This window comes from Xiphophorus couchianus, chromosome 3, assembly GCF_001444195.1.
Source record: "Xiphophorus couchianus chromosome 3, X_couchianus-1.0, whole genome shotgun sequence".
In the NCBI taxonomy this organism is placed as follows: domain Eukaryota; kingdom Metazoa; phylum Chordata; class Actinopteri; order Cyprinodontiformes; family Poeciliidae; genus Xiphophorus; species Xiphophorus couchianus.
In genome coordinates, this window is record NC_040230.1 from 17,268,919 (window position 1) to 17,293,733 (window position 24,815).

Consider the following 24,815-nt stretch of genomic DNA (forward strand, 5'->3'; position numbering starts at 1 on the left):
TACATCAGGCTCCTATCAAAGCTCATTTTAATGAAGGCAGGCTGATTACAGCAGTGGTGGCAGATTCAAGGCTGTCAGCCAGTGATGCTAATCTTTGTTTAGGGATTCAGGAGGTCACAATCAAAGTGAAAGAAAGATCAGTGACAAAGAGTGAAGAGGAGGCTCATTCCTCCCCTGATTGAAGGGGTGCGGCTGACTTTTAGCAGCGTGCACGCTGCTCTTACATAGACAGGCAAGCATGTTCGTCTCTCACCACAGCTGTTGTTATAGTAGGACTGTAGAGGCTTCGTTTTAGCAATTCATGTTCTGCCAAGGGAGAGGTTCTGCCTCCTGTTTGACCTTAGAGAGCTTCCTGAACAGGCGGCCATATCTGGGCCATCTCTGCTGTGTGACACAGATTGTCTTCTAGAGTGACCTCTTGTCCAAAGGTATAAAAGATCAAATACACATCCGATTAATTATTTTTTTTCCAATCGGAAACTCCAATTTATGTAGTCTTTTTATATTAAAAATCAAAATGTGAGCAAACCATATGGCTAAACAAACAGAGGACATTTCATATTGTTTATATACTATATGTTGGTCACTTATTTAATAGTTTAATGTTTTAACGGTCAAGGTAAGCTAGATCCATCTTGGGTTTTTTTTAACTTGAGTTGCAAAGGTTTGCTGACTCTATGCATATTTCCTGTAGAATAGATTCTACTGTACCATATCATACCCAGATGTTTCCAAACTCAATGTGTTGCAAGACAAACGGGTTTAAAACTGAAAAAGATGAAACAACTTTAAAATATTTTCAGCCTTCCGGTTGTCTGCTGAAGTCCAACTCTCTTTGTGACTGAACTGCGTTGCTTCTGTGTAAACTCACTCTTTCATCTCATTAGAACAAACCGTGTAACATAATGAATAAATCCCTGATGTGATACACATGGCTTTGTAATGGTTGCATGTATGTACATTTTTGCTTTCTGTGACTTTATTGTTAAACAACTCAGTGTTTAAAAAAAAACAGCTCACATTGTGGAATCTTCACTAAATAACCTTTACGTTAAAGATGCAAAATAGAACGATTAAAATTCTTGACCGAGCGTTCACCGTTCATGCTGAAAACCAGCCATTACCACATGCCACAGGATTTCATATTATGCTAATATTTAAAATTTTGGTATTCGAAAAAATTGTAAATGACTAGGTATGTTCAGTTCTCACTGTTTCCTGAGATCATCTGAAAATCCCAAACATCTATTTCCACAAAAAGTAAGGAACTTTTAAGCCACAGAAGGACAGAGATAGAAAAATTACAAAGAGAATGAGGTATTGGTTGTAACGTAAGCAGCTTGTACTTTAGCTCTCTTGCTGGAGAAGAGGCAGAAGTTGCCACAAGTTGTACATCTAATCTTCTTGCTTCAGAGCCCCAAATATTTTAGGCAATGGCCCCTTCCCCCTCCATCCACCCGTCATCTCCTTCTCGTTTGCTCTGCCTCTTTCCAGCAGAACTGCTCACATCTGGTTTTGAGTCGAGGCCAGGTTGGTTTCAGCTGGAACGGGGGGCTTTTATTTCTCAATGGCCCCTGTCCCTCTCCAGTTTCAATCTCAGGAATGCACAAGAAAGTGACGCTTGTTTACAAATGGGTTTTCCTTTCTTTGTAGTAATAACATTTGGGTTCTGATTTTTCTTCACAGGGAACGCCACAATAATTTCCAGTTAATATTGGGGTTGAGAAGGAATGCTGGTCTGCTGGCTGGTGGTCTTGAAGCCTTTTCCGGTGGCGCCCTCTGAAATTTAAGAAAACTCCCACTAGTAGCTTCATAGCATTTACCTCCCAATGCTCCCTTTAACATCAAATGCAACAGAGAGCTTAGATTGTTGACCTGGTTTTCCTAGAAAAATATAAAGGTGCCGATATTTTTGACAAAATAAATGAAGAACAACCTTTACCCATGCTCAGAACTAAGCAGGAAAAAAAGACACACAAATTCAAAACTCCACACAGAAGAAGGTCGGATCCTGTTTTCGTGTCTTTCCAGCATGTGTTTGTACTTCGACACGCATTAATACATCCGATCGAGCTGCCATATTTCCTCACCCGAGGGAAGAGGAGCCGTGTAAACAATATTAATGTTAGCCTTCCCTATTTTTAAAAGCACAATTTTCAAGTTGCATCATAAGGTCTGGAGCGTGGCCCTAAAGAAGTGTGTGCACTTATTTTTAGGGGGTGAGCCAGAGGGGGAGATGTGAGAACAAAGATGTTCAGTGTTTTCCAGAGGGAGGGTGGGTGGTAGGTAGGGAGGGGGTGGCGGAGGTGGGGTGGGAGGACAGACTGCTGGGGGATGTCTGATGTCACCTGGTAGGGAGCTATGAAAGCTTCCCCTGGTTACCTTATCCCACATAAAAGTCTGGCAGAAGACTGAGGCTTTAGGGAAGCTTGGCAGAACAGCGACATTAAACAGGAACAAACATCACTCACCTTTCTTTCTCTCTCTTATGTCGAGGCGTCGGAGACGCAGAATGTTGACACAGAATGTTGTCACTGCATATTTCCAATACTTAAAAAAAAAGTATTATCCACATTGGATAATGTGGATCCAATACCTAGTGTTTTTTCTCCCTTAAGATGTGCACATTTAAAATGTCTCTTTCACATCACAGAAATGATTTTAAGCAAACACATCTGTTAAGAAAAGAAAAGAAAAAAAACAAAAACAACCCTTTTGTTGTAGGGTAGAGATTTGCGTCCTAAAGAGTCAGTTGTGATCTGATAGTGAAAAAATGAAAGCTGCTCACTGCCAGAGAGCAGTTAATTGCACATGTGGAGGGCAGATTTGATCCCGACACCGTGGGCGATGTGGAGGGAGATGTGTTTAGATGGTGAGCTGCAGACTGCGGTTAGGTACAGGCTGCTTTCTCATTAGCTCCACCAATGGATGTAATGAGCACAGAGGTGGGGCTGGTGCTATTGGTATGGGGACAACATGTGTTTGAAACAAACCCTGTCGGCCCCCTTAAAATAGTGTGTGGCAACCAAAGACAAGTTCTGCATCTCTTACGTTTGCAAAGAAGTCCTCCATCTTTAATGCAACAATTTAATGAAAAAAAAAGTTGATGGATAATTCTTCATTGTCTGTTGGATTCAAAATCACTGCCTACATCAAACACCTACAGCATGTTTCCCCTCATTTTTGTTTTATGATCTGTAAAAGAAAGAAAAAAATCTGTGTCAGTTAAAATCCAAATCATCAAGTCAGATATCAAAGAATGCCAGAAATGACGATTCTTTAGCCAGAAAAAGCATGATTGGTCCACCTCTGGAAGATCATGTCTTTAATTCAGCTGTGAACAGTTTGCTCTGCCACCGTATGGGGGAATGAGGAAGGGAGGAATCAATGGCTGTTTTTGATGTTCCTCTGAGTCCTTACATACTGGCCTTCATTAGGGGGACTGCAGGATAAAAGGGAGGGGATAAAAGCTTCCAGATCAGAAGGAAAACAACAACTTGTCTGAGGAAACCACAAAAGATGGATGCTGTGAGTTTTGTGTATATAAATACACATTTTCTTTCTTTTTGTTTCAAGAATGTGTGCTTTATGATTTAGGGTTTTCTTGTTTATGACAGAAAAAAAAAACAGTTTCCATTTCTCCCAGGCCATCCACCAAGCGCCATACGTCTGAAAACACCAACAGATTGGTCCCGTCTCCTAACTAACATTCTCCTCTGCCCTTCTCCTCTTATCAACCTTGCTCCTTTCTCGACTTTGCTCCTCTGAACTTCCCTTCCCTCCTTCTTCCCTTTTATCCCTCCTTCCCCTATCTCCTTCCTCCTGCCCGTCTCCCAGGGGTTCCGGTGGCCGTCTGAGCCTTGACCTCCAAGGCTTATCAGACTGCCTCCCATTTAGCTGCAAAGGTCACGACCAGATTACGTCCTGACGTATTGTCCTCTGAAGTCCGGAATAATCAGTCTTTGAGATTCTTAAACAGAACCACAACAGGCCCTGGCGCTGTGATTACTCTGAGAGGCAGAGGGGGTAAACGGGGAGGGGGCTCGCTCACCTAAACGCATTCAGATGTTCATGCTCTCATGAACCTCGGCTCCGTCAAAAGGTACACGGAGTTCTTTTGTTTTCGAGCGCCCTGTCTGTTTTTTATTTGTCTCAATTCAGTGGGCCTCCTTGATTCAATCTGGTGCGATTTTATTTCAAAGCCTGCTGAGCAGCTTAGAGGAACGAGGAATGACGTAAATAAGTTGAATCATTTGTTGTTCAAATATTTGTGGTTTAGGGCCTGTGCTGCACTTAATTTTCATTGTTTCCACAATGCACTTGTAATTAAAAAAGCCTGAGTGTGTGTGTTGCTGCTCCCTCTGCGCGTTTTGCATTTGCACATGTGTGCAATGCTTTGCGGTCCAGTTTTATCCAAGATACGAATTATTCACAAATGGAAGAAGACCAGTTTTTCTTTCCATCCCTCTCTTCTTTCTGTACTGGTGTAATTAGTCAGTTTCATCCTATCTGCAAGGAAATTTCCATCTGGCATACAGCATAAATGCCGCCCAGACCTCATTCTGTGGCTTGTTGCTCATAAGCCAAACTTTTCAGAGTTGAGCTGCTTAAAAAAAAAAAAAAAAAAAAAGAAGCAATACAACAGAACTTTTTTCCTAAACTCTGGGTTTCCATCAAACACTTCTCAGTGGGTCTCTCATGTCAAACAGGATGAGAATAAACAGGTTGGCTGAGAAAGCGAGAGAGAGAGGATGCTCAGATGATGAAGTGCATCACAAGCTTTTTGATGAATGTGAGGGATCCATTTGAAGGGCTCGGAGGAATCTTGAAAGCTTGGCTGTGGCCGCGCTCGCTGCGTCCCAGACAGTGAAACACAATAAGCGTGCAGATGTTCAAAGTGTTTGGCCGCGCTGGAGCCTGGAGCCCTCTGCCACTCATCTGAGTAGGAAATGCTTTAGCTGGAACTGTTTGTTTTTTCTGTGTCTGTGGTCTGAACTGCAGATTCGCTTACATCTCTAACCCTCTCTCTGCTTTTCCTCTCTCCCATCCTCTGTGTCTTTCTCTCCTCTTTTCTTTTCCCCAGGAGTTTCCGAATGCTGAACTGAAGGAAGGACAATTCACAGACCAACACTGTCCCCTTGAGGGTAGGCAGAGAAGACAGTTAGCCTATCAGATGTATTATGACAGATTGTACCATGTTTTGTTGGCTTGTCCCATGTAGTTGAACAAAAATTGTAAAGTTGTGTTTTAATCTTAAACTGCTCACTTTGAGCTGAGCACACAAAGCCTCATGGCTGCAAAAAGCACCCTTAAAAAGAAATCTTATCAAGAAAAGTAGGTAGGCATCACAGACATCTTTCATAGCGATTAGATTGACATTGTGAGAGTCAAAGATTGTCTTGCATAGAACAAAAGGTTGTCTCCGACTCTTATTTATTGCTTTTCTTTTGCATCGACAGTGATTCTTCCCCAGGAGAAGGCTGAGGGTTGTGAAAGCTACCTGCAGTTCCTGCACTCAGAGGATGGAGAGAAGGAACCTCTCAGAGACGCCACCAAAAGTTCTGGGAAGAAACGCATTAGCGTCAATGTAAGAGTTAATGTGATCTGGCAGCATTTTTTCCTTGTCTGATATAATTTTTGGATTACAATCAGACAGTGTTTCTCATCTCAGTAAGTGAGGTTGCAGCTGAAAAAAACCCCTAAGAATCGCTTTGCATTTTTTCGTAATTAAAATTTGGTGATTCTGTCTCTCTGTTTTTCACTTTCTAAATGTGAATGCATAAGAAAACGTCTAACTCTATTTTGCAGAGTTAGGCAATCTTTCCTATTTTGTAATGCACGTTTAATGAAAACCTTTGTTGCTGACTAAATAAAACCAGAACAAGCTGTACTTTGCTGCCTCCTGCTGTTTTAAATGCGGATGTGTCTTGCCGTTGGCATTCCTTTGGAGCATAATTGCAGTGATGATGAGGAGGATAAAGAGCTACGCTGAACTGTCTGAGTGTTTATGTGTATGAAAGAGGGACAAATGTTTTTTGTTTTTTCTTCCAGGATGTGGAGTGTGATGTTTCTTTGGAAGATGACAACCGTCAGGAGTGGATCTTCACTCTTTACGACTTTGACAACAGTGGGAAAGTCACCAAAGAAGTATGTGGGCTGGCTTTGCCTCTGGCTACTGAGCTGTTGCTTTTGTAATGCTTCCAAAACGTCCCATCTAATATGTATTTAGACGCATCTTTTTAGTAGTTGTTTTTTTTAAATCAAATTTGGAATTGTAAACGATGTTTTTTGATCTCTAAAGGACATGTCGAGTTTGATGCACACCATCTATGATGTGGTGGATGCCTCTGTGAATCACTCCTGTCATAACAAAAGCAAGACTCTGCGCGTGAAGCTGACCGTCACCCCGGAGCCGAGGAGCCACAGACGAGACACGGGAGCAGGTGAAAAATGAACCGGCTCAGGTTTCCTACTCAGTCTTAAAGAGTATAAAAAAATCTGAACCTTGATTTTGTTGTTATTTTGTCTCCAGGCTTTATTCCTTACTCCATTATTGGAATAATTAATTCTAAAAAAAAAAATTAAGTATGTTTTTCATTAATTTATACTAATATGATATAATTTATATTTGATTTGCAATTAATTTTAACATTTTTTCAAATTAGTTTTTGGTTTAATACAGATTTATCCAGAAACAATAGTGGCATTTTACATGTTTTTTAGCTCCTAAGCCCTCTTTTAATGGTTCTGTGATTGTTAAACTCGGCCTGATTAGATACCAAAGTATTTACACTCCCCTTTTTTCAGTTTAGAAGAAGTAAATTGATATGCATTGAGACTAAATCATAACAATACAACAGGTTTATGTTCATTCAGTCATTATTTAACTTCAACTGTACATTTTCAGAGCGCTGTCACCACGACGAGAGCCGGTCATCTGACAAGCGTCTCTCCTCATACTTCAGGTTAGTCTGTCTGAAACCTTTCTTATGAAAAATATGTTCAAGCCACACATATGACTTTTCTTTTTACTCTCCTACAGTAGCAAGGGACAGAGCAGTGAGCCTCCGGCCGCCGAGGGTCAGCATTACTGCGTGGATGAGAACACAGAGAGGAGGAACCACTACCTGGACCTGGCTGGTATTGAGAACTACACTTCCAGATTTGAAGGTCAGTTCAGTTTGACATTATTTAACCATTTTGATTTCAGCATACATGTATTATCACCACACATTCAAACTAAGATTTAACTAAAGCAGGAATAACTTAAATACTTTGCCTGTGAAAGATGGAAGCTTTATTCATAATTAAAACATTTGACATATTTTCCATTTTATTTGGTCTATACAAGAACTCAAGTTACATTTATAACTTCTAAAATACTTCAGATGCTCATTCTTCTGAAACTCCCATCTATTGTTATCATTTTCTGCAGATACTAAATTCATAAATGTTTATTTATTCCTGTAAATAAATAATAAAATATTTATAAAGATCTCTCATTACACATTTTTCATTCAGAATTTTCAAGTAAAAATGATTGAATAGTCTAATTTCAGTGAGTTTCGAAATGTATGCTCCATCTCTGAATGTAATGAAAATATCAATCTGGATCTCACTTTTTATAGTCTGTTCTGAAAACATCACTCACCTCTTTTTCATAATAACATGGTAATAGCTTTAAGTCAGCAAAGTCTCGTAAGGTGAGATAAAATAACTTTTGATATTGTAATTGCAGTTTTATCCCAGGATGTATACCTGAGAAAAAATATGTAAAACGTTCCTCCACTAACCTGATCAAATGCTTCACCATGGCAGAGTAAAAACAAGCAGTCAGGGTCACTGGAGCTCTCCAGCTGCTGTCAATCTGTGCCACAGCTACAGTTGCTGCAGTTACCGACATGCATCTACATGGCAGCGTTCACTGCAGGGCGGCATAGCTAAAGAAATAACAAGAGGGTAAAAGTTCACCAAGTGCAAGCTGTAAACTTCAACTATTGCATGGTTTCCAAGTTCAGTTTCAGTTTGGATTTTGAGTCGGACATAAACTTTCTTTGGGTCTCTATTATCTCAGAAGCTACAGGTTTCCAGACTGTGTCTCAGCCCCCCTTTTCACATTGACCTGGATTGATACAGTCAAGGTTTGATGTTTTGTCTGCAAGGGGAAATGTGTCCAGGTTTCCTTTTGTTAGCTTTACTGCAGCATTTCAAAAGTTTATATCAGTTTTAGTGTGAAAAATATCCATTTACCTTAATTTAATATACCACTACTTTTTATGCTGTCTTTCAGGAACGAACCCAGACTGCCCCGCTCAGGAGACTCAAGTTCATAGCTCACAAAGCCAGAGTCGCTCTCGCTCCCACGAGCCAGAAGCCCAAGTTGTTCACCACCGACGTTCACAGGTCATTGGTGAAAGCTACAACCCTGCAGAGCCTCGAACCAAAGGTGCTCAGTTTCTCAAATCCCCTAAAGGAGTCTATAAGGGAAGTGGAGGTAATAACGGAGGTGGCAAATCCAACAAATGCCACAGTTACCACCCTCCCACCCAAACGATGCTGCACAGTGGCAACGCCGCAGGTCACGGGGGTCAGGATGTGTACCACCTGCCACACCAAGCTCAACCCTCAGCCCACCACCAGCACCCTCTGCAGCACAGTCACAGCAAGCGGCTGAAGGCCAGAGCTCGCGATTCCATGTCCCCGACCAAAACCCCTCTGACTCCGCAGCCCCACCACCAACAGCAGCCTGCCATGCCGTCCATGCTGCCCGGCATGGAGAGGGAGCAAGCGTCCGGCCCCCCCGGGAGCCCAGGGATTGTTGTTCCTGTGGTGCAGCGCCATGAGCATCACCATCACCATGAACACCACCACCACCACCACTACCACCACTACCACCAGACATGACAGCTTTATGTATAAATACATATGAGTGACTGAAACCATTACAGGACCAAACCACGCTATTCTGAAGGACTAATCCAATGGAAGCACTCTCCATCCTGGATCTTCAAAGCTTCCTGCAAACTCTACAGATATACTAAGAAACACTGTACTAAGCTGCCAAGTACACTGATGGTAAATGGTGTCTGCTTAGCAGGATCTCGGCACGTAATAAGAGAGAAATGGCGCAGTTTTTCAGTATTTTCCCCAAATGTTGTACTTGAAAGCCTGCACTCCTTCCACATATTTTTTAAGGGGTTCAGTAAAGAAGAAATTCAAATCAGATGACTTCTGTTGTGTCACTCAGTCTCTTCAATCAAAGTCCTATAAAGCTATAGTATGTGTCCGAATAGTTGTTGTTCCGTGTGAGACTTTTTCACAAATGCAGATCTCAGGTGTAAAGGTGCTGCTGCTCGCAAGCTTTCCAGAGAGGCCCCGCTTTCGTGGGACCGGTGCTGTGGGGCCAGGAGGCTTCCTGTTTGTGTGTGCGAGGGAGGGAGGAGAGGGGAGAGGGAATATGAAATCACCACTGCCAGTTTTAGTGCAAAAATATCTTCCTATATGTATTAAAAATCTATATATGTAAACACATTTTACTGTATAATAATTATGCTCTATATGCATATTTCATCCTGGATCTAATTATGCATATATGTATTTTGTATTTTATATATTTTAATAAACATTATATAGCTCATTTATACAAATGCAGAGAGGTCTTTCTTTTCTTTTTTTCCAGGCATGTATGCCATTTATTTATTACCATGCATGATTCCATTGACCCTTTGGTGATACACAAGTCTCAGTGTGCTTCTGTCCTCTGCAGTGCAATTCTAGCCATTCCTGCAAATTATCAGTGTGATCTCAGTTGACATTTTCTTGCAGAAATGTGTCCTTTTTGCTGCCCCTTGTTGACACAAAGCTGTTATCTAAAAGCATTTGCCCCATTGTGTGGATTGAAACACTCATACCAGCTTGCTGCCATTTCGGCAAGCTCTGCTCTGTTAGCAACCCGAACCTCTTTGGAACATGGCCCTTGGTGCTAACTGGGCTTTTTTGGATACCTTGAAGTTTGAATTGTCTGATGAAGATTTGTTTTTGGATCACCTAAGCATAACATTTTCTGTTACCTATTGCAATTAATTGCAAATCAACCAAGAGTTAGTAAAGATTAAGCAGTAAAATTTGTGAAAAACAGTTGACGTCTGTTTTTATCCTCTAGGTGGCGATAATTGGTCATTCATAGGCATACACTTGGCAATTGCAGCTGCAGATGAAGCTATTGACAACACTTGTGCTGAGATATAAACCCAAAGACTGCTTTTAGGATTATGTTTCTTATAAATTAGAGCTGTTGTAGAACAATTAAATTCTATCGAAAATGAAACTTAAACTATCTTTAAATCCAAATTCAAATGTTGCGTTTCAGAGAACATTTTAAATAATTTCAAACATTTGATGTGCTCTGAACAGAAAGCTTTTCTGCCTTGCAGCCTTTATAAAATCTGCTGACGTAAAAATGCCTGTAAACAGGATAGCACCAATTTTCACTGTAAATGAACATAAATAAAACACATCACTTGGCAGCATCTAAACACTCCCCCCCCACCCCTATTAAGATGTTCTGTCTCAAACTAAACCAGCCAGTTTGGTTTATTGTCAACTAAACAACATCAAGGTTCATTTGCAGCAGTAATGGAGCTTTTTATTCGAGAAACCTCATGACACATCAAGAGGAAATCAAAAAAATAACACCAGTCTGCCAAACAAGGAAAACTACCGTCAATGTCAACAGATGTATTTGTACACTACAAAATCTGCTGCTTTATCTTTGTCATTTTGACAGAAGCTGGGAGCTTTAACCAAACAAGAGTTTTAAAAAAAATATGACCCTGTTTGTTTTGTTTCAAAGAAGAGACTGAAAAAGTGCCTCACAGAACACCAGACTGAAGTGTGCAATGATCTGCCTCCTTGGATTTGTTGTATGGTATGACATGAGCAAGATATTCTGTTCTAATCAGTCTTCACTGAACATCTATCACAGGATAAAATGGGGAATAAGATGGTAAAAGTAAATATACAGTTCATATTTATGGAAGTTTCAGAAGGATGTGTCATTGGCATTAGTTTGCACTACAGAGTGTCATGGATTTCAACCAAAATTACTATTGGAGCACATTGACAACTCAAAAATGCTCTGTGGACAGATGAGACAAAAGTGGAACATTGTGATGCGCCAAATGCAGAAGTAAAACAACACATCATACTGACACATGGTGGCAGAAGTTTAATGGACAAGGGCTGCTACTTGCTGTGTGATTAATGGAAATCATGACTTCTGTTCTCCAGCAGAAGTGACCCAAAACTAACTGGCTATATAAAAGGTTTTAAGATGGCCTAGTCAAAGCTTCAACTTAAATCCAAATGAGATGATGTGATTTGACCTTAAAAAGGCTGTTCAGAGTTGGAAGCTTCACCATGTGGCTGAATTTAAATTATTCTGCCAGGAAGAGTGGTGCCAAAATTCCCACACATCAATACCCATTGACAGTTTCGACGGCAAGACAGTTTTTTTTAATTCAGGTTATCTTTGATATATATATATATATATATAAATCATAATATGAATAATGTATAACATAAATAGAAAAAGCCAGATTAATTTATAGGAAGCAACTATTTCTCAGGCCATTGTTTATGGCAAGTATGGACTTTGATATGTAAATTAAATCTAATCAAAAATATATTTTTGATTGATTGAAGATTATTCAGCAGCTTAAAGAGAAGACAGTGAGTAGGTCATCATGCAGTTGGTACTTGCAGCAGCGAAGGAAGACACTTCCTGTCGCTCCTGCTCAACTTGTCTGTTAATGTAATGTGACTACACAGAGTTAAAGAACTGCGCCAAAGCAAAAGTAATTTAAACTTGACCAGTTGTGATGTATAGACGTTCATTTTTTTAAGGGGTCGGTATAATAGTTTCTTTGTGGCTTTTAGTAATTGCCAGCCTGGGCTCAGAGAATAAAAGCTGCTCCTCGCTCAGTTCGGGAGGGATTTGGCGAGGGAGGGATGAATCCGAGCCCCAACTGTGACTAACAATGGCAGCTAAGAAAGGCGAGGGGAGGGTCACTCTGATGCAAATACCCACTTTTATTCGGCTTGGAAGAGAGCATGCACTGATAGCAACCAAATTCCACCAATAACTGCGAGGATAGGTGACGAAGAAGACTTTTTTTTTTTTTTTTTAAAGCTCGTATTTTGACTGGTGTCAAAAACTAGTGGTGTGGAGAATTTCATTGAAACCGAGGCAAGTGGAAAACTTTCCAGCGGAACCTGGAGGCATCACTGAAATGTGCCAAATGCACCTGCTGATGGATCACACTCCGTTATAATAAAGGTAAGGTAGCCAACCAACCAGCCTGTAAGTAATTTACATTTGTTAAGCAGTTTACGCTAACGCTCTCTTTTAAGCGCCATTTATGACAAGTTTAGCCTTTAGCAAAAGCACATTTCCTTCTGTGTTTAAGATTCTCAAAGAAATTCTCTCATGATTCAGAAGTTTTTTTTCCTCCCCTTCTCACCCGTCTCTTTCGTTCCTCTCTGCAGCTTATTTAGTGACACTAAGCCTGTCTAGAGAAAACGTGATTATCTGGACCCATCAATACGGTAGATTTCATTCAAAACACGCATGAGAATGGCTTTGGTGCATAATAGATCAGTGGGAGCCTGTCTGTCTGTGAGGAAAACTGAAGGGAATCTCATTTTAGTGTTGGGAAAGTTGAGGGTGCGACAACAGTTTGATCAGGGCCGGATTTAGGATGATGTGGGCCCCTGGGCTGTTGCCAGTTTTGGTGCCTCACCTACTCGCATTTCTTTCATGGATGCAAAGCATAAATTGACATTCATATATACTGTTCAAGGCTTTTCATGTACTATTCTTTTCCTGGATTCATTTCCAGTTCTCTCCACCTCCTAAAGAGTTCATTACAAAAATGTTTTAAAGAAAAAAAAAAGTCAAATTATGGAAGTTTAGAAACATCTCAACACTAAGATGTTATTCACATGCATCTTAATTTTGATCAAATTAAAACCAAAAATGCTCAACTGCATTAGCAGCATTCATGTGCCATATATGAAACCCACACACTCACTGCTCCAGAATCTCTGTAGCTCAAATACTGCAGCACTGAGCCAATAACAAAAGGAACTAACGTTACTCTATAATATTTACACAGATAATGCGACACACATCTCAACCTGCCCAATAATTGAAACTTAAAGTTGAACTCAGTGAAGTTTCTTACTGATGCAATCATTAGTTGACTTCTTAGGGATGTACATGTAGCTTTGAAATTAAATTCCCAGATGGTTAGTTGATTCATGAATAGAAAATGAAACAAGACAAGAACAGAAGTAATGCAGCAGAACAGTGTGAACTCGACACCCAGAATCCTAATCCAGTCACTTCAAAAACAACAAAATTATGGAAGGAAGATAGGAACATTTTTAAAGCTGGCTGTTGTCATATTTGATATTCTTAGTACGAACAGTTAATCAAAAGTGGAGCTATGACATCATTATTTTTAAGTTTTCAGATTTTTGGCTTCTTCAGAGACTTATCCAACAAACTTAAACACCTTCCCTGATTTCTGTGAAGACCTTCAAAATGTGTGTTGGTGACACGTAAAACAAGCAAGATAAAATACAACTACATTATGGCTCCTAAATGATCCCTCTCTTTGAATCTGTTCTCCAATTGCTTTAAGTTATTTTTATTACATGATTGTAAATTTGAGATCACCTTTTATGGCTGCATCTTTTCTGCAGGGGTGAACAAAAACCTAGTGGGAGTGAAATGCTACTGTAAAGTCCCATCACATCCCACAGAGAGACATGAAAGCAGACTCAATGTGAGGCCTTTATCTGAACAATTGCCCCATTCTGTCTCGCACCCCAACCCTGACCACCCCTAAAAACCCCCTTTTTCCAGATTTCCACTTGATTAAGCCCTAAGCTGCCTAGAGTTGAATCTGGAGGGAAAATGGCTCACTAATGATGACCCTCAAATCTGATGTAAAAAGGGGAAACGACCTTTTCCTGCCTTTAATTTTAGTCAGACATGCTGAGATAAAAAAAAACAACATCCTATCAACCAAAAGTATTGCTGCACACTGAGGTGGGCATTTTCCAAAGCATCCCTTTAAGAAGCGAGACATGTCTACTGTTAAAACCTGACTCTTTTTCTTTCACTTTATATTACATTTCTTGGCATTTCTGGCATTTTTGTTTTAAGTTAAATGTTTATATAAATGATTCCTAATGGTTTTGCTGACCTGTTGCTTGTTCATTGCAAGCAATGCAGTTTTAGCACTTGACATTAATTTTTCGCAGCTGGTTTTTCCCCTTATTTGTAAGTAATTACCTCTGTTGGTGAGAGTAAGCAGTGGCAGTCTGCAGAGAGCACTACGCATTCTCTGTACGGTGGTGAGGTTGCTGGGCAATAAGAGCTGCTGGGTAAAGGCTTCTTTCTGCCCCGCAGGCTTTCCCCCCTCTGTCACTCTGACTGGATATCCTCTGGCTCTTCTCTCAGCTTACTTTGTTTGCATATTAATGGATCTGAGCATATGAAGGTAACCACAGACCAGAGTTTTCATTCTGATAACCAGTATTATTGCAGATGCTTGTACATGTCAGTCAGGTATCTTCTAATGTTAAGGTAGTCTAGTAGTTACCTTACATGGTGTAATATGCATTAGTGCGATTCAGAACTTTATATATAATTGTTGGCCACTAGAGGAAGACAGTGTGCTGAAAAGTTTAAACCCAGAAGTATGTCAGCTTTTGTTGGTATGAGTCTGCCTTAGAGCTTTGGCAGCTAACAGCTAGTGAGCATCAAAAGATCCATTCCTGAATAAAATGAAAATATTTCATAAGACCAAAAAATTATCTTTGATACAGAGATGCCAACTTACGTGAAGGATTGTCCATTTTTCTGCGGAGTATAATCGCTTGCTCTTTAGGGCCCTCTTTGAAAGAACATTAATGTGACATGACAAGAGGGTGATCATCCTGGCGCTCTGCTGACTTTGAGGTGCTAAGGAAGCCCAGGTTGCTTAAATAGCGGCCTTCAGCTTGTTTGCATTGTTAACTCTCTTGATGTTGACGTGGTTTATTTGTGAGTATGTCAGGTAGTGGTACATTTGAGAGTGTGGGCAGCATTTCCATGAAGTTTGCCAGTGAAGAGAAGCACGAAGTGAAAACACCAGCAGATGTAATGGCTCTCCAGATTTATTCCTGACTGGAGAAACTTAATTCTGAGCCTCATTCAAAATGTACAGCTTCTCCTCCCTTCATCCAGACACTAAGACACTGATTCCCTTTTCAAATTTTAAATGACCACTTATCTGAAAAGAGGATTTTGGACCCCTGAAACAAATCAAATACAAAACTGAGGTCAGAGGTGTATACGCTGTGGTGATATAAGGGAACTCGAGGTGAAATGATGTGTAACCCATGTACTTAAGCATTGTGTGTCACATCTTTTCTCTTGGTATTTGCACTAAATTATGAAGGTAAATATTTGTTGAAATACTGAAATCTCACATGTAATTAAATTTGTTTGTAAGTTAAATTCTGAAGGCATTATTTTACGAATGGTCTCAAACTCCAGTCCTCGAGGGCTGGTCTCCTGCCACGTTTTAAGGCCATTTTACATCTTATTTTCATTTTCTGTGGTTCTTATTCCCATTTGGATGAGATAGGTCAGAAAATGACCCTTGATGAAACCTAAGAAAGTTTGAGTGACCCCCTGCAACAAGACAGTGGCAATGGTTGCTTCAGAAAGGGAGCAATACCAGGTTAAAAAAACAATGTCTTGTCATTTGTATCTTGAACTTGTTGTCTGTTGCTTCTATAAATGCAGAGTTGATGCCCCTGCTGGATTCTGAGAATGGGAAGACTATTGTACATGCTTTGTGTAGCACTGCTCTGATTTCTGTCTCACCACAAGAATTTAGATGTTTTTCTGCCTTTTTATTGGCTTACGGTGGCAGAAGGAGAGGGTCGCCCAGGGCACTGTTCATACTGCTACTGGATAATAGTTATCAAAGGCACATAATTACTTTTCCTTACAGTATGGTATGAGCAGCTTATAGAAAATCTGTTAAAATCCTCAAAGCGGGCATGAAACGTCAAAGCTACCTCAAGATAAATGACACAAGGTCAACATGAAGCATTTTTTGGGTGACAACTTTGTTTAATTTCCATCAAGATCCCAACAGAATGCCCAAAACTACACAGATATCATGGTAAATTTGAAAACAATACCCGCATCTTGATTAGGCAAGTAGATTCAGAAAAAATTATTTTAAAAAAAAGAGAAAAAGTGCTAACATAGTCATCTGAGAAGACTTGGTATGACAATTCAAGAGTGGAGACCTCTTTCTGTCTTTATTTTCTGAGAAATAATATATAGATAAGTCGTTAGTGTGAATGCTCCTGGCATTCACACTATTGAGTTCCACTTTTCTGGTTGCTCTGTAAATTTTGCCGCTCTTCTTCACCTGCATACTTTGTGCTATTTTCAACTTTCAACTTTTATACTATTCAGCTTGCCCTAATAATGCCGAATATAACTCTTGGTATTCATAACCTTCATACTTTTTATAATATTCAGCTTTTTATGAATTTTTCTCCGTAAACCGCTCCGTCCTGTGGCAGAATTGAGAATTACAATATAAAATGTCCGTTGTGTTTTACAGTGGATGTTTCCGGTCCTGCCTATTAATTGCAATGAATCATCCAGTTTTGGAGCTGTGATGGAGGAAACAAGGCAGTCACGATTTTGATGTTGGACAGTATAACAGCTTTTATGCTGTTTAACACCTGGGAATAATTAGAGCTTTTGACATTGGTTTTTGTCGTACTGCATGTAGCATGTTTTTTGTAGTCATCGTGCTAAACGATGCCTCCAAACGAATGTTGATATCTCAGGAACCATAAAAGGTTTGGATTTCATTCACCCACTGTTTTTATCAGAAGGAATAGGGGAACGTTTCTGTCCTTTTCCAATTTTAGGGTTTACATAAGTTGTTTTTTTTACATTTCATGGAATATATTACTGTAACCCATCATGCTAGTTGTAGCCTATTTGTTATCATTAGTATTTTAGCTAGTTTTAGCTAATTTTGGCTTTTATTTGGGTTTTTTATACTGCATGGACTATTTCTTACCTTTCTGCAAGTCTTCAGCAGTTGGCTTCAAACGCTTTTGCCATTTTCACCAAAAGAATTCAGCATTGAGCATTCACACTTGCATTTTCATAGGAAATGCACACTTTCTAGTTAACTTTGATTTTCACAAGAGACAAACATCAGAGGGCTTTTTGTTCCAAAATGACCATAGGCATTCTTTGGTTGAACATTTTAATTTCAAGCTCTCACTGAGTTAGACTGAAAATGATAAATGTTGCACCTAAACATATAAAAAAATATTGTAAACTTGGATTAACCCAATGATTCTTAGATCATTTACAGAAGAGGTAAAGAGCCAAAATGTAAAATACCAAATCAGGATCTACTGAGCTAAACTCTCTTTTACTCCTTTTGGTGAACTAAAAGAAGTCATATTTAGGATTTGTCTTGGGTTTGTTTGTTTGTTTCTTAGGAGCAGTGTAGTTCCTGTTTGTAAAAATGTCAGTGAGACATCTCTTACGGCAACAGACTACTTAGTCCCAAAGCCACAAGATTTCAGGAGTCTATCACTGCTGCATCTTTAAACAGGAAGGAATCATTACTCTGGCAGCAACCCACAAGTAGAGTAAGCTTTTAGTTTATAGGAACCCTGACAAGAAGAGTACGGACATACAATGTTAGAAGAATTAGCTATTTTTAATTTAGATTCATGTTTAAACACACACTTAGAACATTCCTTATGCTTAATTTATATATTTAATCCATATTTAATCCGGTCTTTTTGTATTTTAAGCATTATTTGTCTTTTTCAGGACGCAAAGATGTTATTCACATACATCAGTGCAGATGTATATAGAAATAACTCTAAAGAATAAAGCACCTTTTGTCTTTGAGGATCTCCTCAATGACCAGTTGCCTCGTTCAGATGGTTCCTGTCCTCAGGAGATGTGTATAATTAGAGCCATGGAAACAGGAAACACCTCACCCTCTCTATCATTCTCTTCACCCTCTGTCTAACCCCCGTGTCTCTCTTTCCCCTCCTTTGCATGTGCATGTACAAGTTATCAGGTGCAAGATGCTGCATATCACTGTAATTAGTCAGGTGATGGTTATCACTGTGACTTATGTTGTTTTCTTTACTGGAATGAGGACATAGTTGTCCTCCATTTTTGTTTCTGAAGAAGGTGGATGAAAGAAAACAGAAACATTAGGGTTGAGATGTTTGGAAAAGTTGACTGTCAATCTGCCTAAAACTGAGGAATGTAGGGTTTTATACATAAACCAAATCCCTTGGTTGTCTTAAGGCTGTTAATTAATATTTTAAACATCAACATTAAAGCTTGAATTACACAAAAATTAAATAACAAATTCCTATAACAGCACTAGGAGTTTGGTGTTATTTTATTTTCCATGGGCAGATTGAACTGAATATCTGTTACTTTGCAGCCATGACCTGCCTTACTGAAATGACATATTCTCTTGTCTTTTCCATATTGAAGTGTTCCTGAGAGAAATAGACCTAAGTCATATTTATACCCCAAGAATACCTAAATTACCTAATTACTAATTAAAAGTTATTTAGTTACATTCTTTCTCTGAAACTGCTGATGTGGGCAGGATTGATTTTGGTAAATAAAAATTAAACTGAAAATATATATTTTTTCTACACAATAAATAAATGTACTCAAATTGAAGGTTGTGTTTTTCAAATATTTTCTTTAAGTGTTTTTTTTTTCATTTTCTTTAGCTTTACATTATTCTTTCATCTGTAATCCTAAGTCCGTAACTATGAGTTGCCATTTTGTCCTTCTTTGTTATATTTTGATAAATAGATGAATTGTCATAAAACGCAAAATTCTCCTCTAATTTAATCGAAATGTTTATCGTTTTTAGATTGTTTACTCTACTTCGTGTTGCCAGGCAGATTCTGTTCAAGTGGTTTCTTGGTTCCACTGGTCCGACAGTAATCAGCCTTGGGTTTCACAAGAAAAGCTTAGTTCACTGTGAAGGATGCACTGTTGCGGCCTCTAATTTCTGCCTCTTCCCGCAAAGATCAAAGACTCTATGGGAACCAGGTGCACAGCTCGCAACTTGTCATATTTCTATCTTTGTTACGCCACAGAAACGATACACTGCCGCACCATCCCGTGCTTCTGTGGAAGGAGACGCTTCTCCTCACTCCATATCGATACTAACTAACTCCTCTGTTTGCGCTCAGATTTGCAGAGTTCACAAGAGAAAAAAATGTCAACACCTTTTTTTGCACCCAGAGGAGCAGCTCTAACCTTTTCCCCTCTTCCCAGTGTGGAATGTACACCTGGAGGTGTTTGCTGAGTGGCTCAAGTAATCCATATAACAATGCATGATGGCGTCTGCTGCAATCAAAGGCATTAGAGGATCTCGTCATTGTAATAATCCTTTATTTTAAGACTTCTGGTTAGAGGACTTAAATATGATTAAAGTTCTTTGTTTCGTGGGAAATGTGAGAAGATTGGTAACTGATTTGCAAAAAAACAAATAAGATAACGAGTAAAATGTTTGGACGCCCAGGTTAAGTGCAGTGTTTTGAAACCTCTCTTGTTTGACATGGCAGGTCGAGTTAAAAAGCTCTGCATTTGGTTTCCTCTCGCAGCGCACTCTCACACACACACACACGGGAGGGAGATGGGTGCAGATAAAACGTGAAAAGGGTTACGCCCCACTGAGGAATTGGGATGCCTTGAGGGGGGGCTGGGAAACCTTCTGCCTGGCTAGCCTTAATAGAGTGATTCCTCCTCCTCGGTCAACAAAACAGAGAGTCTCAGATGGGACACGTCAGGTTGCTGCAGGATTCGGACTCAGGGGCTGGTCCTCTCCTTTGGTTAGACAGCTGCCTGCTCTAAGTGCTCAGAGAGTCGGAAACTCCTCCGTGCGCTGGTGGAGGGTTCACATCTGGAGAACAGAGTGAGGTGAGTTCTGATTTTCTTGGGGCAATAAATTAATCAGGTTTGCAGGAATCAATTTGGGTTTGCCGTCAAAGTTGTTTAATCAAGTAGGAATTGGAAAAAGCAAAGCAAGAGGTAATATGTGGTCAACCACACCTGGAATATTTCAGATACATTCAGAAAAATACACCCAGATGTTGTGTTTGACATAAAGAAAGTCTCACAATTGACTTATAAAAATAATCTATAAAAAATAATCTATAAAAAGCAGATTATTAGGCAAACATTTAGTTTGTTCCACAAAATCCAAAATTGGTGTATTTATTTAGGAAATAATTTGTCTCACTCAACTTATTGCTCCCTGTGGTACAATTAGGTGTTAAAGGGAGGGAATCTATTGCCCATGTTTTATTACAACATTTTAATTACAAGGATTACTGGCTGTAACTTGTTTATTATAAGAAGTAAGCCTTGCCTCAGCATACTTCTTGCTCTCATTACATTCCTCGGTGTATTAATACTTTGTCAGCATGTTCTCCTTGACTTTGTGAACCACGCAGTAACTCGATCTGGCCTCCTCCAGCCACCTGTGTTCGCGCGCTCGGGGAAAACACTGGCTTTTGTGTCGGAGTGAGATGTCCACACAGCAGATAGAAGGGGGCTGCGCTGGGGTTAACCGTGACAGGTGGCACACTCTCCAGGCAGTAAAGTGCACCAGCATGGTTGGTTAGACTGTCAGAAGAACAGCTGTGGCACAGTGCCGAGTGCTACTGGGAAAGAGAATTTTATTGAGCGTTTAGAATGGCCTTTGTTGACATTTCTCTACTTTTTGAAGGCCTGTCATAAGTTCTCTTTGAATTTAGGCTTTTTTTTAATCCTTTTGCAATCCAGGTTGTTTTCATATTTACCTTTTAAGGCGGAACAGTTTTTCCCTTTTTATTTAGTTGGAAATATGGGGCGAAAATGTGATAAATTAATATTGCAGCACCAAAAAGTATGAAATGCCATAGAGCTTTCTGTTAATTGTTTTATCATGGAGAAAAGAAAAGAACAGTAAAGACAAGTGTTTGTGTTTGTGGGTGTTATTCCTTATTCTCTTAATTAAACAAAAGTCTTTAAAAAAACATCTTGCGTTAGAAAACCTTTCACCAGCTGATAACTGGACTTGACTGCATTATGACTGAGATTAAACAAACACAATAATAGCTAAGAAGCTAAGCACAAAGTAATAAATCAACATAACAGAACCCTGGTGACAATAACTACTAAATGTGGCAGGATTTTTTCCAACACTAATAAAAATCCAGATGCAACTAGATGAAAATTAAAGCAAACCAAAACACAAGCAATTATGGTTGGACACTCTATGTTTCACTTACACACAAATTTTCGGATATGCAAATAAATTACAGTAGCTTTCTTAAACTTTTGTAAGTAAGAAAGCCATTTTGGATTTTGAGGTCAGGGTTGGTGACCTTTTAGATTGTAAAATATGACCTCAATAGACTTAGAAATGCCAACTTGTGTGTAGAAATGCCAACTTGTGTGTAAAAATGAAATGCCTAAATAAATTTGAATACCCAGGTGTAATGGATAGGAACATTTTGTTGTTGTTGGTTTCATAAGACAACACATCAAACTGGAAAGAACAAGTAGAAGTCCTGCTGAGTTGTTCTAGAATATCTCTATTTATCATGTTACTATGTGTAACATAAACTGAGTTGGAACCTGTTTTAAAATGTTTGGAAACCAATGATAAAAAGAAAAATATGAGTTGTTTTAAACTATAGTCGTTTTCTTTGATTTTCCTTACCTCAACTTAAATTTGATCAGTTTCTGATTAGCTTTCCTTTTGCTGACTGAGAGCCATTAGACAGGTTGAGTGAATACTCATCTAAAAAAAAAGAAATTAGATTTTTTTTTGTTTCAGCGCTTCACCATACAGTGAATCGGAAGCTGTCAGAATGTGGATTTGTGGAATTTATAAGCCCCAACAAGGAATTTGTTTTACTCTATCAAAAATTTTGAAAAACCTATTAAGTAGTTTTTAACTATTGAATGTCTCAGAAGCCTGTTATTCTTAAAAAAGATAATATTTGCCTATATGATCAACTAAAGAATGTTAAATCTCTCAGGGTCTGTGTCATGTATCTGTTTGTTTCTGTATTTTAGTTTTTATTTACAGATCCAATTCATAAATGGAATAAAAAAACTACTAAAATCCAAAAGAAAAATCATACATTTTTGATATCAATGAAGATCACTTCAAATATTAAGTCAAAAGATATTGGATGGTTCATGGTCGCTTTAAATGTTTAATGTGAGGGAGATTTTACTAAAGATTTGCACTTCATAATGTGACGTGGTTTTAGTGTTTGGGTAGCTGTGCTAATAAAGCCGAACTGTGAAGCAGCAGGAGAAGCAGCTCCCTAAACGTCCCCATTGATTTTGTTTTTAGCTGACTACTGAGGTTGGTCAGGAAAGGTCAGAGGGGACAGTATCTGGCTGAACCTGAATGATGATGTGAGTTCTCAAGTCATTGTGAGGCCGTCAGAAAGAGAGGATGACTAGTTCACTTTGTCCACCACATTTACTCACTTCCTCCTTCAGTCAGGCCAAAACTGAGTTGTAAATACAAAACCTATTATGTTATTCTCTTTTAAAGACTCTTATAGCAGCTAAAAGGGTTTAAATGTCTCTTTCAACATTGAAATGCACATTCATATTTGGTTGGAGCTGCTTTGATCCATTAAATGACTGCCTCACAGGTGGAGATACTTTGACTGAAATTTTCTAAGCAAAATTCACAACATTTTAGCCTTTTTGCATCTTATTTAATTTTATTTTAGAACATTGTGGAGAAATTCCGATTACTTTTTTTGTTTCATAAGATTTAATTAGAGAAACTAAGATATAGTAAGTCACTGTAAAGTACATACAGCAAATGTCTAATTTTATTTTTATTTTTTTTATTTTTAAAGGAAGCTTTATATTCTTTCTGCCACAACTTTTTAAGAAAAAGGTTGACGCTTTAAGTTTCCCCCACAATTTTGGGAGGACTGTGTGCCTTGTGGGACTGGTATGAAGTGAGGTAGGAAGAAGGTGTCACATTCCACAGTTTGGTGCATGTTTGCATTAGTTCATCACAATGACCATCAATCTATTGCTCAATATAATCCATCGTCTGTTTACAATGTGGCTCTTTTTGTCTAAAGTTTGCCCAAACTGAGCTATTAAGCTTTCTGGAAGCTATAGCTTTCTCCTCTGTATAAGCACCACTGAAGGAGATGGGTTAAAAAAACAAAAAAACAAAAGTCAATTAATCTTTTGTTGTAGTAGTATAACCCCTAAACATCTCATAAAATGTAAATAACTTTAAACGTTTAAGTAGAAATACTGGACAGAGGTATAAATGTGTTCTGTCACCACAGAGGCCCAGTTTGTGACTCTTTTCAAACTGGGAAAGACGAGATGTATTATGCATAATAAGTAATGCCGGTATTTGTCATTCAGCCAGGAAATGGCAACAAATGCATGGATACTTACATAAACTTTCCTATACCTACAGTCAGGGCAACTTGAACTGAGACAGTCTAGGTTGGACAAGGACCTGAGTTTGTCTTCAAATGCACCATCAGTATGAAGGTACGGGAGGTAAAGCTACAGCTACAAAACATTTTGGGGGTCACAGAGCTTTCAAAACTACAATTTATTTCAAGACTTTTTATTTCTTTTTAACATAAGTGCCAATAATTGTGGATTGCACTGCACATCTTGCATCCTCCACCTCCTTTAAGTCCTACTTTTTTGTTATCTGTGAGACATGAAGATGAAAAACGATGAAGCTGCAGCTCCTGTGTCATCTGACTAATTTGTCTTTTATCTGATATCGTGCCTCCCCAGGGGACTGCTCTATCTGATTTTTCACATCACATAAATAATGTTTACCAGAAGCTTGCGTAAATAGGGCTATTTTAAACCTGCGATTGCCAGTGGAAAAACAACCGGAAAGGTTTGACTGTTAGTCGGGCAGAGACATCAGCCGGAATGAGTCTTATATTTCTATCATAGATGAAGACTGAAATCATTACATTTATTTTTGACTTTTACATTAACATAGATGAGCTCACCAGTTCAGCCTTTAGGATGCAGTTTGTTAATCCCAGTTTTACATGGCTCTCTGCTGACCTCAGTCACCAAGAGAAAAAACACACTGATGTTGTCTCCTGTGACCACAGAGGACACATTCCTAAAAAAGACACACTGTATGAAGTGGGTAAACGCAGACAGAAGGAAGTTATTCTGGATCCTCTGACGAAGACAGATCTTTTCAAAGGCAAACTTGAGTAGAATTTCGTCACTGTTGCATGAGTAATCCTTTTGGATCATGTTCTATGATTAGTTAACAGCATATGATTGTATATTTGTCCATATACGCCATTCCTCGTTTTGCGTTTTCCTTGCTTCTTCTAGTTTTGGTCAGGATATTTTTTAGCTACCCTTATTCAGCAGAAAGTAACTGTTCTGTAACAGTGAAAAGTCTGAGGTCAATGAAAGCTTATCAGTTCAAATTAGCATCTGCTAGTTCTCTGTGTCCATGTTTTTATTGAGGCAGAACTTCTAAGTGGGTCTTTTCATTTATTTTGACTTGTTTGTTTATACTTTTTGATAAAATTCAAGTGTAGCATTCAGTATATCATATGTTATTCACCCGACTTGCTTCATTTTTTGGAGTTAGGCTCCTTCTATTAATATTTAA

The 24,815-nt window shown here is 39.0% G+C and overlaps 1 protein-coding gene across 2 annotated transcripts in view; it reads left to right on the top strand.

Annotated features, from left to right (window-relative positions):
• nkd2b (NKD inhibitor of WNT signaling pathway 2b) overlaps positions 1-9,225 on the top strand; it is a 29,843-nt gene extending 20,618 nt beyond the window's left edge. The window contains exons 4-10 of one of the 2 annotated variants that reach the window (XM_028013170.1): positions 5,084-5,144; positions 5,460-5,587; positions 6,052-6,147; positions 6,302-6,443; positions 6,908-6,965; positions 7,046-7,170; positions 8,291-9,225. In XM_028013170.1, coding sequence (XP_027868971.1) covers positions 5,084-5,144; positions 5,460-5,587; positions 6,052-6,147; positions 6,302-6,443; positions 6,908-6,965; positions 7,046-7,170; positions 8,291-8,904 — 1,224 coding nt within the window. In that variant the 3' untranslated portion in view covers positions 8,905-9,225. Of the gene's footprint in view, positions 1-5,083; positions 5,145-5,459; positions 5,588-6,051; positions 6,148-6,301; positions 6,444-6,907; positions 6,966-7,042; positions 7,171-8,290 lie in introns of both variants that reach the window. The other variant, XM_028013169.1, reaches the window with a different exon arrangement.
• The last annotated feature ends 15,590 nt before the right edge of the window (positions 9,226-24,815 follow it).